General features: G+C 53.7%; 1 protein-coding gene across 4 annotated transcripts in view; it reads right to left on the bottom strand.

Moving 5' to 3' along the window:
* Nucleotides 1–18994, bottom strand: part of GSN (gelsolin) — a 54012-nt gene that overhangs the window by 17485 nt on the left and 17533 nt on the right. For 2 of the 4 annotated variants that reach the window (XM_080820560.1, XM_080820558.1), the window contains 3 exons: nucleotides 6865–7069; nucleotides 6037–6191; nucleotides 569–730 (listed from right to left, as the gene is read on the bottom strand). In XM_080820560.1, coding sequence (XP_080676686.1) covers nucleotides 569–730; nucleotides 6037–6191; nucleotides 6865–7060 — 513 coding nt within the window. In that variant the 5' untranslated portion in view covers nucleotides 7061–7069. Of the gene's footprint in view, nucleotides 1–568; nucleotides 731–6036; nucleotides 6192–6864; nucleotides 7070–9081; nucleotides 9153–9202; nucleotides 9600–18994 lie in introns of those variants that run through there. The other 2 variants (XM_080820559.1, XM_080820557.1) reach the window with 2 other exon arrangements.

Genomic DNA, 18994 nt, shown 5'->3' with positions numbered 1-18994 from the left:
CATGCCCATTTGCAGGGAGGAGTGCACGTGGATGGTAGAAACGGGTACAAAGCATCACACGTCTGTAAGCTGGGCTGGGGTAAGTGCACCCCACACACGTCGCCATAAGTAAGTGTGCATGTCCGTGAACAACACTCCCGAGTCTATGTGTGCAGACACTCATCATGGTACGTGTGTCTGGGTCTGGTGGGCAAAAGCCGATAGATTTGGCACACGTCTGCATCTGTGAGCGACTATGTGTAAAAAGGTCCATGAGATGTGCATAGGAACACAAGATGTCGGGGAATCTAGCCATTGGTCAGAGTCCAAGTACACTGCGTACAAGGTCTGTGCACCCGGGTGTGAAAGGCTTGAGTCTGCCCACGGGGGAGTCTACGTAGGCCGGGTGCCTCTGTCCTCTGGTCTCTGCAAGTGTGTCAGACTCGTGCACAGAACACATGTCCACACGGGGGCTGTTGTTCCCAGGGCTTGCTGGCCCACGTCCTTGCATGTCCCCCTCCCCAGAGTGGGGCCCGGCCAGGCCAGAAGCATCTCAGGGGCCCCTGGGAAAGGGAAGGGAGGGACTCACGTTGCCCAGGTCCAAGATGAAGCAGTCACCATTGTTGAAGCTCTCCCAGGACACGGGCACCTCAGTGGCGCGGACCACACGCCGCCCTTTGACCTGGAAGAGTCTCTGCACCACTACTTCATTGGGCACCACATGCTTGAATCCTGACGCCACGCCTCCTTTCTGTCGGGTGAAGTAGACAGCGTCAGTCCAGGGAAGCAGATATGGGGGGGGGTTCTGGGGGGAGGGGCAAACTGAAGGAAATTCTGGCTTGCGGACTGGCAGCCTTCCAGCAGATTCCCTGGACGGAGTCTACCTGCTGCCAGCCCTTTGAATCTCGTGCTCCAGTAACAAAGACCCCCGGGGTCCACTTGCCTGAATTGAAAAGCTACAGACAGTCCTTTCTCAACACCAGCATTTCCCAAGGAATGTTCTAAGAACTTTGGCCCTCCAAGTTATTCTACAAGGGAAGGGCTGCAGGATGAAGCACGGGGAATGCTTCTTACTGGCTCCCAGACCGCTCACAACGCATGTCAGCCTAACACAGGCTCTGAGAAGTCCTATGGTAAAGAAATGGCTTGCCTTTTGTTTTATACAACATTTTCCGACACGGAATCAAGAACTGCTTTCTCAACCACATCCTGCCTGCAGATCCCGTGTTCTGCAAAACCATTTTGAGAAATGCTAATCCCAAGCTTTCCCATCCTTCCAGGCTCTCCAGGAAGATGCCTCCAACCCACACCCCCCTACTCCCTACAACCGATACCACCGGCCTGTAGCAAGTCGTGCCCAGCTGGGCCTTCAGGGGCAGCTGTGGGTCAAGTACAGAGCACCGACCTCAGGGTCAAGTCCCGCCCTGCCACTAGCATGCTGGGTGACTCTGGGTAAGTCTCTTCCCCTCTCTGAGCCTCTCCTTTCTGTAATGGGGACAGAAATCCCTGCTCTGCCACTCTCTGCAGTGGTCGTAAGTCCCAGGGAAGGGGCCTTCAGCAGGCCTGCCCTGCTCCGGTCAAAACGGCCCTGGACTCAGGAGAAACCAAGTAAAGGGGCCTGGCTTTCTCACCAGTGGTCCCCAGCCCCCGTATGACAAGTCAGAGATGACAAGGTCCTTACAGAGCTTCCCATTTTCCTTGTGGTAAACTGAAGCCCAAAGATGTGAAGGGACTTGCTCAAGGGCAGCCAGCAAGTGCATGGCAAAGCTCAGGCGGAAACTTCACCTCCCATTCCCAGGCTGGCTCCATGTGCCATGGGAGTGGAGGCAGAAGGGGACCCGCCAAGGCCAGAAATGTGGCATTCCCGTCCAGGCCCCTCTCTGCCACCTCACTTTGCAGAACAAAGGAGTGAGTTTAAACTGAGCTCTTATTATGCCCATACACGGTAAGCAATATAGAAGTGCCGGTGCAATGACAATGCCCACGGTGCTGGGCATTCTGCACACATCATCTATGAGGAAAGTATCCTTATCCCCATCTTACAGATGAGGAAAGCAGAGTCCAGAAATGAAGGGACTTACCCAAGAGCTCACAGCTAGTGCATGATGGAGCTAGGATTCGAACCCAAGTGTGACTGAATCTATAAGGCCCACATTCTTCCCCCAACATCAGGTTTTCTTAGAGCAAAGGTAATAGGGTCACCCAGGACAGAAGGCAGAAACAAGCCACTGCTCAGAGCAAAGTTGGTCCAGTAGAAGAGTGGTTTCTCCCACTGTGAGTGAAGCGCCCCCTGGTGTCCTTCCTTGGTCCCAGCACAAGACCTTTCAAGAGCATTCCCTTAGGGGGAGCCAAGCTGTTCACAGACGCTTTGCCTCCACCCTGCTTCCTGGGCCCTCTTGCTGGGGGGCAGGTGAGGAAGGGCAGCTGAGGAAGAAGATGCGAAGCCCTGTGCTCACCTGGTAATGACCGCAGAGGCTGCCACTTAATAAGCCCGTCCCCGGGAAGGGGGCACCTGCTTGCACCTGCTTTACACACATGCGATTGGGTCCTCACAACAAGTCCCTAAGGGGGGGACCCTCATTACCCCACTTCACAGACTAGAAAACTGAGATCCAAAGAGGTTACCCAGGTTAGTCCAGGGTCCCAGCTAGTTGGTGGCAGTACTTTCAAGTTCACCCCTCCAGGGACCCAACCTTGCCCATACCATCCCAGGAACTCCTTAGTGTCTGTAGACAGCCCTGACCCAAGGACTTTGTTCGGCTGGAGGTAAACAGGCAGCGGATCTGAAAAGCTTCCCCAGAAGATGATGGAAGGACACACCAACCATTTCCATGGATTCCTCAGAGATGAGGAAATGGGGCCGTGGCAGAAGAGAAAAGCCCTTAACTCTTTTTTATACATTTCTGAACTATTTCACTTGTTCAAGCATGCTTTTGTTATTTAAAAATAGAAACTTTTTTTTAAAAAAAGGAAAAGGGTTGTTGTATGTCATAAATCTCAGTTTCAACAAATTCTCTGTATGTGAATTTATAAAGTAAAAGGATGCCTGATATTTCATGACTGTGGACATGAATCTCCTGATTAATTAGCTTCCCAATCTAGGAAATTAGACTTGGAAACACGAACAGAAAGATAAAAGCAAGCTCTTGGAAGACATTAGTAGATCTACAAGTACAGGGGGTGGAAATTTTCACTGTAATCTTTAGAACTGGTTGTTGTTCTATATGGTCTAATTATTAGGTGAGCAGAGACTGGCATCACATTACTTGAACAAAATTCAATAGATGGTCTTAAAAGTCACTTTCCAAATTAAAGTGATGAAATATATATATATATGTATCAATATACATACATCAAGATATATATATATAAAATATTATATATATATATATATATATAGAGAGAGAGAGAGAGAGATCCTTATCTATACATGAATATACCCAGTTCTATGCTCATAGAGAAACATTACCCATTTGGTGTTGGTCTGGGTCCAGGATATACATTATATATATACACAGATATATATAAATTTTGTGTATATATATACATCTGTAAAGTTGAATTTGGTGTATATCTTTAAAAGTAGAATCATGGAGAGCTTTTACTTTCTAAAACCTGTATTTCTATAATGTTTGACACTTTACAAAAAGCTTGTACTACTCTTGTAGTCAGAGAAAGAAAAAAAAAGCTACAAAGTTTTACATTTCTTAAAATGTTTCACTGTTTATAAAAGAAAGAAAAATGTACTGATTGGGGCTGGTCCCCTCCACCCCCTAAACTCTGGGCTCCTTATCTGATAGATGGGAGGGAGGCCCGAAAGGGTTCGGTGGGGCCCGGGGCTTCTCTGACTCAGCTCAGCCCAGATTCTGTTTGAACAAAAGGTTTCATATAACCCAGCCACAACGGGTCCCTAGGGTTCTGTCTGAGAGGTGGAGGAAGGGGAAGAGGAGGAGAGATGGACAGACTCTAGAAAGTGCAGTACTTTTAAGGATTGGGGGGTTGCAGAACAGGAGGGGCCAGGCCCTATGACAGCCCTTTCTAGTGGCTCCTGTCCCCTCCCTGCCCCTTCTCACACCCTGCGGGCAGAATCGGTTCTGAGGAGCAGGCTTTCACAGGAACAAGTCTTGCGTGACAAGCTCCGCTCCTTGGGGATCTATAATTGATGAGGGCGCCAGGCCAAGAACTTTAGGCCTGCCAAGTGCGGGGGCAGCTGGAGGACTTGCAGAAGGTGGAAAACAGGACCAGCTTTGGACCTCCCATTTCCACCAGGAGGAGCCTGGGCCTTTCAGGACTGAAGCCCCAGATCCAGTCCCAGATGCTCCCTGGAGGCTGCCTCAGAGTATGGCCCAAGAACATCCTGGAGAAAGCACCAGAGGGCAGAGGCGGCTTGCTACCCATGCAGATTCCTAGGCCCCATCTGCACAAAGATCAGAGACAGGGAGGCTCGAAACATCCGCTCGGAGCACCTCTGTGCTAGGCCCTTCACACTGAATCCCAGCTCCGGCTTTTACGAGCTCTGTAAGCTGCTAACCTGGTCCAGAGAGGAGCGGCTCTGTCCACACAGCAGCAACAGTAAACACGCACAGTTGTGACAGGCCCGATAAGCATGTGAGAGCGAGCACTCGGCCACAGGCATCCGGCTGGCCTGAAGCCTCACAGCAAAAAGGGGGTAGCCTTGGGTCCTGATCCTCAATCTCCCTGACTCCTCGTCAAGTGCTCTTGCCACTTCCTGCCCTAAGGACTGCAAAAAGGCCTGGTCCTTCTCCAGCTCTGGGGCCTGGGTTCCAACCTTCTCACCTCCTCTTCTTAATATACCAAGGCCTCATAAAGGAAGAAGGCAGAGCTGGACGGCTCAGCAGGAGGTTGTGGGTACAGATCAACTGGCAGACAAGGGGTGCTAGGGAGGCCCCAGGGCATCCAGCCCAGCTCCACCCGGCCCAGGCCTGAGTCCCTGTTCCCAGAACACACCCTGCTGTTTGCTATCTCAGTCTCCCAGTGCTTTCCCACTATCCAATCCCCTGTGTCTCACATGAGCAGACCCTGTTCACGCCCTGTTGGCACAGAGGACACTAAAGCCCAGAGAGGGACGATGACTTCCCTAAGGTCACACAGCACATCAACAGCACAAATGGGGCTTCACCCCTGTAGGTGAACCCGGCTCATGAGAGGCAGGTTGGTGTACTGGAAAGAATGCTGGGAGTCAGGAGATCTTGGTTCTAGTCCTGGCTCTGGGACTGACTTGCTGTGTGACCCTGCACCAGTTGCTTAACCTCTCTATGCCTCAGTTTCCCTCCCTACCTTCCAATAAGATTTTTGGACTCTGACATTAAGGCCCATCTGGCTTTCAAAGCTTGTGATCCCCTCCCTATCCTGACCAAAGAGAACCACAGCTTTGGAAACCTGCGGCTTTCCCTGAGCCCTTTCATTTCCCAACTACCCTTTATCAAATCCTCTCTCCAGGCCGGAAGGGCAGGTGCAACAGGCTCTCGTGTAACCAGAGAGGAATGGGAGGCTCTCAGAGATGCCAAGTGGCTGCCTTGTCACACAGCATATCAGGGCAGAGCCTCTCAGGGCTCCTAGCTTGGCTTTGCTCAGCACCACCTGGCTGAGGGTTGCTGGCGAAGAGCTCTGTTGACTCAGACTCATCAGGATTCAAGTTCAAGGGGGATTCTAATGAGGAAGGTGGTCAAGGGTGCCCTTTCAAATGCCTAACGTGGGGCCTTCTGTTGGCAGGGCCGAAGCACTAGTGGGTGCAGGAACAGGACTGCTGGGAAAGTGATAGGCTGGGTCCCCACCCCTCGCTGCTGGGGCTAGGAAGACAATCCTGTGAAGAATTTTCTTCTCTCCATTTTAAAGATAAGAGTCAGAAGCTCAGAGAGGCAGTGTGATTTGTCCAAGGTCACAGAGCTAGGAAGGTCCAGGATTCAAACCCAGGGCTAGCCAGCTCCAAAAGCCAATCTCTGACCAATCTGCCACACCACCCCACGAGGCTGAGAGATGGGTGGACCTGAGCAAGCTCTGCCATTGGTGCCTCTGTCCCTAATGCCTGGGACCTACCTTGTACTTGAGGCCAGACTTGAAGTAGCCCAGGAAGGTGGCCGACTCGAAGCCCTGGACCTCACGGTGCTGCACGGCCCGGCCATTCAGGTAGTCATCCAACTGCACGGTGAAGATGGCGGCAGCCCCGCTCTCATCCTGGCTGCACTCATTGCCTGGGGGCGTCAGAGCAGTGTGAGCCTGGCTTCCCCCAAAGCCGTCCCAGACTCCAAAAGAAGAAGAGTCCAGAGCCCCCAGGGCTGCCCTGGCCTGGCTAGAGAAGCTGGGCAAGCCCCTGCCTTCTGTGGGCCTCAGCTGATCCATCTGTATAATGGGGCAGTCAGGGCTGGACTCCATGGTCTGTAAGAGTCCTCTCAGCTCTGACACGTCCCCCATAGTCACCTCACACTCGTTCCCCCCCACTTACTCTCAGACCTCTAGGCGTGAAGTCGGGCCCAGGACCAGTGGTTCAATTCACAGATTAGGAAAGTGAGTCACCGGGGGGGGGGGGGCCGCCAGGATATATGTCCCAGCAGAGGCTCCTGACTCCAAAGGGCAAACTGGGGTGTGACTGGGACTGAACCAGGGAAGTCGGCCCCCGCTCTGAGCACCATGGGAACCTCTCGAATCCTCAGACGCCCTCGTGAGGTCATGTGGCATTGTCACCACGTCCCCTCTACAGAGCTTCTGAGTGACCTGCCGGAGGGCAGTGCTGGCATTTGACCTGGAACAGGCTGGCTCTGGAGTCTCGGGACACCACTAGCCAAGGGGCTGGCATATTTCTGATGCCCGTCAGTCGCTCAGTTCCTGCGGGGACCATGCGCTTTACAGGGGAGGGGGCGGCCTCACCGAGCCAGTAGTGGAGGTCATACTGAAGGTTCCCATTCCTCAACTGCACCGTCTTCAGGATGACGTAGGCGTCGCCTGTGAAGAAGTCTCCATAGAGGTTGGGGGGCACGGGCACCAGGTCAAACTTCTCCACGCGCCAGATCTGCAGGCCGGGCTCCTTTCCCGCCTTGAGGAACTCGGGGTGCTCCACCACCATGCTGCTGGGCTGGAAGAGATGGGCAGAGCCTGAGTGGGGGCAGGGGCCTGGGTGAGGACAGACCCCAGGGCACGAGGGAGGGTGGTTTCCAGCCCCAAGAGCTTCTCACTTGAGCCTCTGACTCTCCCCGCCCCTGAGGCAAGTCTATCCCTGTCTCTGTGAGTGAGCAAACAGGGCAGAGTTTAGGCTCCAGACCCTGTCCCTGACCAGAGTCTGTCTCGCCTCCTCAGCTCACTGGTGATGGAGGGACAGAAGGCCCTACCTTCCTTCTCCCTCCCTTTCTTAGTGCCAATTGGAAGGGGCAGCTGAGGCATGGAGAGGTGAAGTGATTCTGCCACGGACCCCCAGCTAGGAAGTGGTAGAGCAGGAACCGCCCACAAGATCCAAGAGCATAAACTCTGGAGCCATAGGGAGACCCCCTCAGATGGCAAAGGTAAATCTGGGGGTTCCCAGGGGTTCAGCGTGTTCCCTTCCAGCATCCTCAGTGGCTCTTAGAACTAGAAGGGTCCTCAGAGAGCTCATTATCCAACCCCATTCTGCAGATCTGGAAATTGAGGCCCACACAGGGGAGGGGACTGGCCCAAGGTCACACAGCCTGTTTGCTTTTTACTCTTTGGAAGAGTTCCCATGTCCCACCCATGTCCCCATCACACTCCCAAGAAGGGCCTAGATGACTGAGCCCAAGTGGCCTCCTGCGCTGTTTGCCTCCTCCCTCCTGCCCCCACCCCACCAACATCCCACCCCCAATTCCATTTCTTGGAAAAGGTGGAGAGGAGGCAGCCAGGGTCTGTAGGAGCCTGTTGGAGATGAGGTGGTCAAGGATGGGGGAAAGGCCGTCAGACATGCACAGGGGCTGGAGATGGAGCGGAGCAGGATGGTTAGCCTGGAGCCGGAGGGCAGAAATCAGCAGGCACAGGTCACCTCAGGCCAGAGGATGGATCTAAGGGAAACCAGATGGGGAGAACTCGGGCAGAGGGTGGAGAAACACAGAAGGAAAACAGGAGAGAGAAGGAGAAACCAGACAGGGCAGACATATCAGGGAAGGGAGAAAACATAGAGTAATGAGGATAAGCAGACAGGGGTGAGGTCATACAAAAAAAGCAAGGGGGGGGGGGTATACTGGAGAGGGAAAAAAGGTATCAGACGAGAAAGAATATGAAATGAAAGAAAAAATCAGAGGACAAGACACATCCCTGTAACTAAACCTCTCTGTCGCCTGGGAGCAGGAGAGCTCTGGTTGGCCTGAGAAATCAGGATAAGTGACCACCCTGCACCCTTCCATTGCGGAGGCTCCTTGGCCGTGGGCCTGACAAATCTGTAATTATAAACCGTGCAGTGGTCCCTGACTCTGCTATCCCCAATCTCCTGCTCCCTCCTTCAGCCCACTCATGACGGACCCCAGGCCTGGGCCAGTGCTGAGATGGGAGTCTAAGCCCTGAGGCTTTATAAATACCAAAGAACTATTTTGTTTCCGCTACTGGTTACTGCATGTAGTTTTGTCCGTTTCTATGGGAAGGCAACTCAGTACATTCTCTGCAAGTTATTCACAGACTGTCAGGGCCGGGAGGGATCTTAGAGACAAGCCTCTCGTGGCCCACACTGTTGGGGAAGGGAAGCGACTCATCCATGGTCTCTCTGCCGTCTGGTAACAGAGCAGGGACCCCGGCTTCCAATTCCACGCTGGGTGCCGGCTTCCCTCACGCGGCACACTCAGGATCAGCAGTCACTGTCAAAGGCTCAACCCTCAGGCTGTTCAAGATCCTAAAGTGTCTCCTGAAACATCAGAGATTAAATGTTGTTCAAGGTCCAAAAAAAAAAAAAAATCATAAAGGAGAGAGAAATCAGGCAGAGGGAAAAAGAGAAATCAAGAGGCGGAGATGGGTAGGAAATCAAAAGGCAGAGGCTAGGAAACAAGAAACCCGGCCAAGGTGAGGTTAGCCTCTAGGGAGGGAAACAGCCAGGCGCCCTGAGGTTCCCACCCCCAATCCACGGGAGCCCCCGAAGCAGCAAGAGATACTTACAAAGCAACAAAACAGTTTTTCCATTCTAGACCTGAATTACTCCCCTTTTCCTAGCGCTGTATCTGCAAGAACTTACAATAGAGAGTTACTCCGGGAGCCCCCGGGCCCCCCGGGCACTCACCCGCCCCTGGGCCGCCCGTGCCTGGGCCGTCCCACGCGACGCGGTGGCCGTGAGAGCTGGCGGTGACAGCGCGCACAGCGCCAGGACCAGCGCGCAGAGCAGCATGGGCGCAGAGTGGTGCCGGGCCATGGCAGCACCGGAGGCAGAAGACCCCAGTCCGCAGCCTCGATCTCCCAGTCACGGACCCTATATAGCCGCCGGCCCTTCCCACTTGACCCAGGGACCGCCCCTCAGGGAGGGCGCGGGCCTGGGAGGGGCGGGGATCTAGCCTGGAGGTTGGAGACGTTGGGGATCCAACCCGGACCGACCCGACTGGGCGTGGCTGTCCCTTCACCCCTGCTCCGGGGGCGAGATCAAGCAAAGGGCCTGACATACAGCAGGCACCAACGCAATGCACACTAAAGGGGTGCGTGCAGGTAGGAAAGGCAGAAGCCCAGAGCTCAGCCTCCTGTGTGCCCCACCCAAGCCCGCCCCCTCCCCTCTCTGCACCTAACATCTCCAGCAAAAAACATAAAAAACTGGTTTCGAAGGCTTTCCACACATCATATAAAGGCTGGCAGCGCCTCACATCCTTTACAGGTAGGCAGTATGGACAGCCCCGTTTTACAAAGGAAAAAACTGAGTGTAGAATGGTCAAGTCAAGCAACTTGCGCACAACTAGGAAATGATGCAGCCAAGATCTGAACCCAGGTAGTCCCGGGTGGAACCCACCTAGGCAGCATGCAGCTGCCCCCAGCCAGGGGCGGCAGTGCAGGGGGCTTGCCCTCACTGCTCCAGTGAGCAAGCAAGACTCCAGAGGGACAGGCAGACCTCTGGGCTCCTGAGACTGCTGGTGCTAATTTACTCCAGACCACCCTTCTTTCCTTCTTTTTAAACAGTTTGTTTTTATTTAAGACTTTATTCATTTATTTGGGGGAGGGGGAGCACATACGAGCAGGGGGAGGGGCAGAGGGACAAACAGACTCCCTGAGCCCGGAGCCCAACACAGGCAGGACCCCAAGATCAAGACTTGAGCCGAAGTCAGACGCTTAACCAACCGAGCCACCCAGGTGCCCCAACAGTTTTTATTTTAAAAGGGTTTTATTTGGGGGCGCCTGGGTGGCTCAGTGGGTTAAGCCTCTGCCTTCGTCTCAGGTTATGATCTCAGGGTCCTGGGATTGAGCCCCGCACTGGGCTCTCTGCTCTGCAGGGAGCCTGCTTCCACCTCTCTCTCTATGCCTGCCTCTCTGCCTACGTGTGATTTCTCTGTGTCGGATAAATAAATAAAATCTTTTAAAAATAAATAAATAAATAAAAAGTTTTATTTTTATCACAACTTAAATTCACCTATTTGTACAAAGTTGTTCCCTCTCTACCCTACTCAGTTCTCCCCAGGAGCAACCTATTCTATCTACCTCCTTTAGTTGATACTTTTGGACTTACCCTCCTGTCTTAAATACCAAGCGCTTGCTGGTTCTTGCAGTTGTTGGTAGTGGTTCTGTGGGTTTATGTGGTTTGTTTGTTTGTTTTCCCCCAGGGGCAGAGGTCTTTTTTCAGTTCCAGATCTTACCTATTAGCTGCCCTGGGGAAGACAGGGATTTAAGTCTCTTCCCCACTCCAAGGCTCCCTTCCCACCCCTCCACTGTCCCCAGTGTTGCGTTAGAACAAATACTGTTCTGAGTCGAGGCCTGCCTCCCACTCCACCAATCCCTCTCTCCTCCCTCCCACCCCTCTGCTGGATCCACTTCTCTTTCCAAGTTCTCTTTCCATCCTCTCTCCCAACAGCCTAGTGCTATGACAGGAAGCAAACTGGGGAGGTAGAGACTTGGGTTTGACCCCCGCCTCCACTGTGTGAAGTCCTTTATGCCTCAGTCTCCTCATCTACTAAATGGGTATAATAGTTGCTGAGGATTAAATCAGTCTGTAGGTATGAAAATGGCCTGGCCTGCAACTAGGTAAATGGGAGTTCCTGTCCCCGTTCTCCCCAAGCTATGGTCACCTATCCCGGCTCATCCTGGAGGCCAGCTTCTATCGAATCAGGCTGAAGTTTGCCCTGTACCACCCCCAACTTCCTCCCACGTGAGAGTGTCTGTGGGTCAGATAAAGAACTAAGGGAACACACAGAGAGAAGGCAATTCAGACTGTAGGGATTACAAGGAAGCTTCATGATAGAAAGGACTTGTGACCTAGGCCTCAAAGGACAAGGAGGAGGGAGATTGAGAATAAAAGACATTCTAGGAGGGGGAACAGCATGGGCAAAGGGTAAGCAAACACAGGCCACATCCAGTGGATAAGGAGGGGTCCAGCCTAAAACACAGGGAGCAAGGAGAGATGAGAGGGTGGCAGGAGTCACAGCAGTCCGTGTATCCTGCTGGAGTGTCATCTCGGTGTCCATGGGGAGTCCCAGGGAGGTGCCCAAGGTCTCGGGACTGCGTGCCTAGGCCTGGGCTGGCAGAGTCTGCATTCAGAGCTCTTCCCTCTCGCTGAGGATTTGGAGGATTATAAAAACCCCACAGTTCCTATAAGCTCTTGCTGTAAGCGTAAACTGGTTTCACCTCTCTGGATAGCAATTTAGCTCCCCGAATTCAAGGAAGACACAATGCAACAAAGTTCCACTTCCTTCAGTATTACTTACAAAGAAACACCAAAATATACGTGCAAGGACGTTCACTGAAGCATTGTTTGAAGGAAACTGGAAAGGACCCAAGTGTCCCGTTCAATAAATTATGGAGCCTCCATACAATGGACCACTTTGCAGCTGTGAAGAAAGAATGAGCTGGATCTGATTGTGCCTGCCACATAGTAGGAAGGCAGGAAGCAACGAGAAACCTCTAAGTGCAAAAGGCAAACTGTACGAGGACTAGCATCTGGCTCCTCTCCTCTTTTTGGTAAGGGTTCCATTTCTGCATACATCCTTAAAAAGTCAAGGAGGGGAAACCCCAAACCGTCCAGGCAGTTTGCTTGAAAGGCACGAAGGGGGACAGTTGCACCCTCAAATACGACTGTGGCTGCCTGAGGCTGGAGTGAGCGCCCAGATCACGGTCATCGGCCCACGAGGACACCCAAGGGTGACAAGAACATTCTAACACTGGAAAATGGTGACAAATTACACACCCGGAAAATCTACCAAAAACCAGAGTACCGAACGCTTACAATGGGCGAACTGTCATGGTATATAACTTACACCTCAACGTACTTGCCTGGAAATAAAATGAGCTGTAGTGTTTGAAACAATTTACAAGAATGTATGCATCCATGGTCATTGGGTTTTTTTCTCTTTTTAAGAAGAAATAATACCACTCGAAATAGACTTCAAGTGATATCTGCTCATTAGACAGCTTGGAAAACACAAACAAAGTAGAAAGAAGAAATTTCCTTATCCTCCCAGTCCCCAGAGTGAAAGTGAGTTGGCAGCTAGCCTAGCTGAGCAGTCCTTCTGGAGCAGTGCGGCCCCGACCTGGCCGGGGGGTGATTCACAGAGGGCTGCTGTGGCTTAGCCTTGGCTCCGGGGGTCACTGACCACCAGCCCAGAGTCCCTGCCCCCCAGGTTACTGATTACAAAGGCCCTGCAGCTTTGCCTGTCACACCGCTCGGGGAGCCTGGGTCCTGAGCCTCGGAGACCTGGTGAAGAGACCCCGGCCCCTTCCCCCCAGGGTGCCCACAGCCTGGAAATTCTTATGACCAGGCAGTGACGTGTGTGGGCTGTGACGGGGCACCACGGCTTTACGCTGCTCCCCGCCCGGGGGAGGATGCACGAGTTCGAGACAGCAGGGGGGCTGGAGTGCAAAAGAAAGACCCCGTGGTAAAAAGGAAGAGGCTCAAGTGCTAGGCCTGCCTCTGCCACGGACTTCTTGGGTGACTTTGGATAAGTCCCTGTCCCCGTCAGGGCCCCAAGTCTCCACATGCCCCATGCAGTAGGACAGCATGCTGTGACTCTGAGATGCATTCCCAGAGACTGGCTGTGTGACCACATCCAGAAGCTGCGTATCTGTGAGCCTCAGGGTTCCCATCTGTAAAACAGGTGCACTGGCGGGGATCACGTCTACAGGACCCTCTGATTCAGACAGGCCAGGGCTCCTGACCTGCAGAAGGAGACACTACCGTCACCAATGCCCCCTCACCTCCGGGTCTGGACATCTCTGGGAGAAGAGAGGGAGGGAAGCGGTGGGGCAGGGATAACACCTAGTCTCCTCACAGCAACCAGGGGAAAGAGGCATTCAAGTCCCCATGTTACAGACAGGGACACAGACTCAGGGAGCTTCAGTCACTGGCTCAGGGACAATCAGCTGGAAGGAGGCACTGCTGAGATTCCAATACAAGCCTGGCCAGCTCCAGTCCCCAACCACTGTCTGGGGGGATCAAGCAGGACTGCCTGCCACCATCCAGCCCCAGGCAGGGAGCAACAGGGACGTTTCCAGATAAAGGGCCCTAAACCAGTCCGTAAGCCAGCCAAGCCCAGGCCAAGCCTGGCAGCCAGGAGTCTCTGAGGCAGCCAACCCCTACCCCCCACCTCCAACACACACACACCTTCCAGGCTGGGGCAGGAGGTCACAGGAAGGCCCTCTGGGCCTCCACATACCTGTGTACCTGGGACAAAGGCATGTCCTAGGAAGACCCCTGGCTGTGGCCCCTGAACAGAGGAGAGACTGAGGCACCCGTACTCTGGGCCACTCCCAGGCGCTCAGGTCAGGCGTGGTTTCTTTGGGGGGGGGGGGCAGGCTCTGCCACCACCTGTCCTGTGAGCCCTAGTCCCTATTCTCTTCTGGAACTAAGACATCTCCCCGACCCTCAATCTTGGCTGCTCCCGGCTCCCCACCACTGCCCTGTACCCACTGGACAGCTTTTCAGTGTCTGCCACCGGAAGGGGCCCATGTCGCTCCCCTGCAGTTGGACCCCCTCGGTCAGCTCTGGCCCTGCTCCCTCTTCCTCTGTGACCTTAGGCTTGTCTTCGCGTCTCTCTGGGCGACGCAAGGCAGCTAGCAGAGACTGGAGGCAGCGACCTCACCCTCCGCCCCCAGCCACTATGTACAAAAGGCCCTTGGCTGGGCTGGGAAGACACCACCCTGTTCTTTTCTCTTCACCAAACACTGCTGTGGTTGACTTCTCAGGCAGCCGGCCACTCATGGGAAGCCCTCTCTCCCGGAGCTTGTTTGCCTTCTGGCTCGCTGCTGTTCTCTGGGTCCTCCTGGGAACCCCCACCCCTCTAGCCCTGGATTTTGCTAATTGGAACAATAGTCAGTAAACAGAGAAGCCGGTTATGAAACCCAGCGAAACTGGACAGGGCCTCGGTGCGATGTGGGGAGCCTTTGGACTTGAAAGCCCACGGGTTTCAGAACCTGGGAAATTCCGCTCCTGGGATCAGGGCCTCAGTCTCCTTATCTCTAGAATGGGAGAATGATACCTATCTCGAGGAGAGACGAGGAGGCCCAAAGGCCGGGCACACAGGACGAGCTCTGCAAAAGTCAGCATCCTGAACTGAGGCCTTGGCTCGGCACGTACACACACAGGAGAGGAACGTGGCAGGGCGGGAGAAAGGTTACACATTCCACAGTGAGATTCTTGAGTTGAGGTCGGAGTTGTGTGACCCAGAGCAAGTTACCCTCTCTCGGAGCCTGGGGTCAGCCGTCTGTAAACAGGGATAGTGGGGCCCAGTGAAAGGATGGCTGGGACCTCTGGAGCCGGGCTGCTGGCAGGAGTTACCCAGAGGAGGAGTCGTTAGCTGCAATGTTCACTAGTCCATCCTCTTTGTGTATAATGACACCAAGAATAAGAGTGTCATTTCTCGGAGTCTCACAGCAAGTACCTGGCAGGGCACCCCTAGAACCCAGGTCTCGGCTCCCAGATCAGAGCTGAGGCCTGAGCCCATGACAGGACAGGGTCCCCTGGAAGAGCCAGCTGGACCTCCGCCTTGGCCCCATCCACCCCGGGTGTGGACAGCTGTTGGGGAGATGGCCAGTAGAGCTTGGCTGACGCCACATCCAAGAGGCCAACTATCCCAGGGACCGAAGCCACTGGCCCTTTCCCAGTTTCCGGAGGTAACCCCACCTAGTGCTGAGAGCCAGCCAGGGTCAGCCTGGCCCCACCACGTCCTGACCCTGTGCCCTGGAAGCAGCCAGATTTGGCCGTGGCTGCTAGCCCAGCACCCTTCCTGCCGGGGTCCACTTTGTAGTCTGTCTCCCCTTCTCTGGGAGAAGAGCTGGCCCTCCGAGGCTTGGCAGGCCAGAGGCTGGGGCTGTAAACAGTGGCAAAAGCTATGTTCCAGCCCTTCGGGCACCCTGCAGCCCACTAATAGGGGACACAGGGCACAAACACAAATTAGCAGCAAGATAAAGAGGCCCAGTTACAGGCATTGTAACTGCGGCACCAGTAGAAGATGGGGACCCCGTGTCCATCTGCAAATAGCTGGGGAGGCAGGGCCTATGAAGCCCAAACCAGAGCCAGAATGAGCAGAAGCCATGGGAAGCAGCTCTCTGTTCAGAGGAAAGGCTTTCCAAGAAGGAGAAAAACAATGGGTATGATTGTGGAAAGAGCTCCTGCCAGGAAAATGTGGGTGTAAATCCCTGACCTAGCACTTCCTAGCTGTGTGGCTTTCAGCGAGTTGCTTCTGCTCTCTGGGCCTCAATCTCCTCATCTGTAAAATGGGGATTATAATACCTTCTTCCTAGGGTTGCTCTGAGAATTTAGTACGGTAAAATACATGTGGGACTTCACCAAAGTGTTTGGCATAGGGTATGCAACTATAAAGAAAGCTTTGGTTACTGTTTGCTGGGAGTTGGGTGAATTATGTCTCTGAGACTGAAGTTCCTCGTGTATAAAACTGGAGTAAAAATACCTTTCTTAGGGCACCTGGGTGGCTCAGTGGGTTGAGACTCTGCCTTTGGCTGGGGTCATGATCTCAGGATCCTGGGATCAAGCCCCGCATCGAGCTCTCTGTTCAGCAGGGAGCCTGCCTCCTCCTCTCTCTCTGCCTCCCTCTCTGCCTGCTTGTGACCTCTCTCTCTCTCTCTCTCTGTCAAATAAATAGATAAAATCTTAAAAAAAAAAAAAACCTTTCTCAAAGGCAAGTGGAGGGGACTGAATGAGACCATAAATGGGGAAGATCCTAGGACTATGGCTGGTATAAAATAAATGTTCAAAAAAATGCCACTTCCTTTCCCCCTCTTCTGGAGAGGTAATGAGCTGCCCAGTGGTGACCCAGCCAAGAGGACTCTGGTGACAAGTGAACCAGCTCATCTCTAAGGACCCTTCGGGCCCTGGGGCTCTAGGATTCTGAAAGAAACAGGAAAGGCAAAAATGTTTGTGCCATTTCACCAAAGTCCCCTCCTGCCTGTCTAGGGATCAAGCCTATCCTTCACCAGGATCCACCAAGCATGTTAGAAGCTCCCAAGGCTGACAAGCATCATGGTGGGAACAACAACAACAGGACATCAGAATATAGTGACAGGTCCCTCCTGCCGCAGGCTCCAAATGAAGCCCTTCTCTGTCCCTGAGCTCTGCACAGCCAACTATGGCCAAAACCCCTGTGCTGGGCTCTGGCAAGAAGATCGAGCCCATATACCTGGGTATCAGTCTGCACCCTGCAGGCAGAACTCTTGAGAAACACAAAGGGGGTGGCTGTGGGAAAGAGGAGAAATGACAGAGTCCAGGAGCAGGGACCAAGCCCGCAAGAGCTCAGGATATCAAGAATGACCCACAGGATGAAGGACACACAACCTTCTATCAAAGGGAACACAAGGCAATGTCCACTGCGAGTCTGAACAGAGCCTAAATCCCTACTGCAAGGGCGCTTAGGCAAGTGACCTTTGTGCAATGCATTAACTTCCTCTTCTAGAAAATGGGGTGATGATTCCTACCCTGTGGGGTATCTGGGAGGATTGAAGGAGCCCCTGGCAGTGTGCCTGGCACACAGCAGGTGCTCAATAACCAAAACATCCAAAGACAAGCTCCCAGCATATATGTAGGCCCTAGACACATACAGCTCACTGGCCCCCATATCTACCCTTGAAGACCTTTATCTCTGTGTCCTTGCAAGCAGAACAGGAGAGGGCTGGGGGTGCTCAGCCAAGGCCCAGAGACCTAGAATGGTTGCTGGTACCAAGGATGGGGCAGCATCTCAGGAGAGGGCCTCCAGCCAGCACCTAAAGAGCCTGCCCTGCCTTCCAGCCCCTCCACGAGTCCCTCCTTATGACACCCTGCCTTCTTCTCTGGTCTGTCCCCACCGCAAAGAACAAGGCCTCTAGAGTCACCGTCTGATCCCAGTCTTATCACTCAGGACCCGGTGACCCTGAGAAAACTCTCTGAGCCTGTGTCCTTGGGTATACAGAGTGGCCAGGTGAACTCACCGGCTTGCCAAACTTGATACTAGTAGAAGTCAGTTATGGAAAAACTGCAAAGCCTATGACATGATTAGAGATTCTTTGCAAAATATCTCAAACTTTTACCTACAAAAGAACTACCAGAGATTCAAAGATATTTTTTACTATTACTAATCCTTTTAATTTCAATAGTTTTTTGTTTTTTGTTTTTTTAAGTACTTTCCCCTCCTAAACATAAACAGAGGTAGAATAGTGGAATGCTTTTGTTCCTTTCCCGGCTTAGAAAATAATCATGACCAGCTGGAAGAATGAAACAAGATCCAGCACAGAAAACCCAGAGCCTGGCCCACAGTCAGGCTCCGAAACGGGGGACCGTCTTCTCTCCCCGGCAGCTTCATCTATACCCAGGCACCTGCCCTGTGACCAGCACCCTCCTGCAGGGGTCCAGCCCTCTGGGGGCTTCGGGAACCCTCGGTGACACTGAGCCTAACCAGAGTCATCCCACCAGGAAACTTACAGAAGGGCTGAGGCCAGAGCGGAAGTGCTCAACCCCCACGCTCCTGGCTTCACACTCACTTCCCGCCCCCACGGCCCAGGACCTTCCTGCTTCAGGGTCTCCATCTTTCCCCTGCCTTCGACACTCCCATGATCCACGGAGTCTAGTCTCTGCTCTGCCTCTGCATGACCCCAGGCAAGCTCCTGCCTCTCTGAGAGCCTCAGTCTCCTCATCAGGCTATTGGGGCTCGCGTGCAGACCACACAACATAAGGCCGTGCACACCAGGTGCCGGAGGGCTCAGGAAATGCTAGCCTGGAGCCACAGCCTCCTCCAGGCGCTCGCAAACTCTCCACCCCTCCAGCAGCAGCTGGTGGCTATCTGCTTCTCAGTCCCAGCAGCTGTGCATGCTCTCTCCCCTAAGCCCCCGGAATGCAGACGTGCCTGCAGCCAGCACCGGCAGACAGCCTGGGAGGGGAGCAGGGGAGAGGAAGGCTTAGAGGAAAATTACCCGGCTCTGGCCCAGCCAACACTGGCGCTCACAGCTTACCTCCCAGAGAAGGGATCTGGGGGCCTGGCAGGCTCTTTCTGAGTCATGGTCTGTCTTGGCCCCAAGCCTTGACCCCTGTCTGAGCTCGTAGGGTGGTAGAGGGTACCCTGAGCCCCACTTGTCCGGGACACTCCCACTCTTTGGCAGCGAAAGAGACAGGGAGGAGGAGGCAAAAAAACACACAGGCCTTTGTGAGAGGAGCAAATTGGCTCCTGCTGCTTTGTGCTAAAGCCCCAGGCAGACATGGAAAGGGTCCTTCTGCGACACAGGAACCTGTCCCGTTGCTGTATCTCAAGCCCTATACCCTGGCTACCATGTGCCAGCATCATACACACCACGTTCTCCATGCCCCGCAGCAGGCCCGTGTTCCTCGTGCCTTGTCCTGCATGTGTACCCCAATGTGTGGTGTGTGGACTGTGGCCCAGGTCACTTCGACCATACATCGTGCCATCTT

The sequence above is a fragment of the Martes martes genome (genome assembly GCF_963455335.1).
Source record: "Martes martes genome assembly, chromosome: 12".
Taxonomy (NCBI): domain Eukaryota; kingdom Metazoa; phylum Chordata; class Mammalia; order Carnivora; family Mustelidae; genus Martes; species Martes martes.
This window is presented reverse-complemented; position numbering and strand designations above follow the sequence as displayed.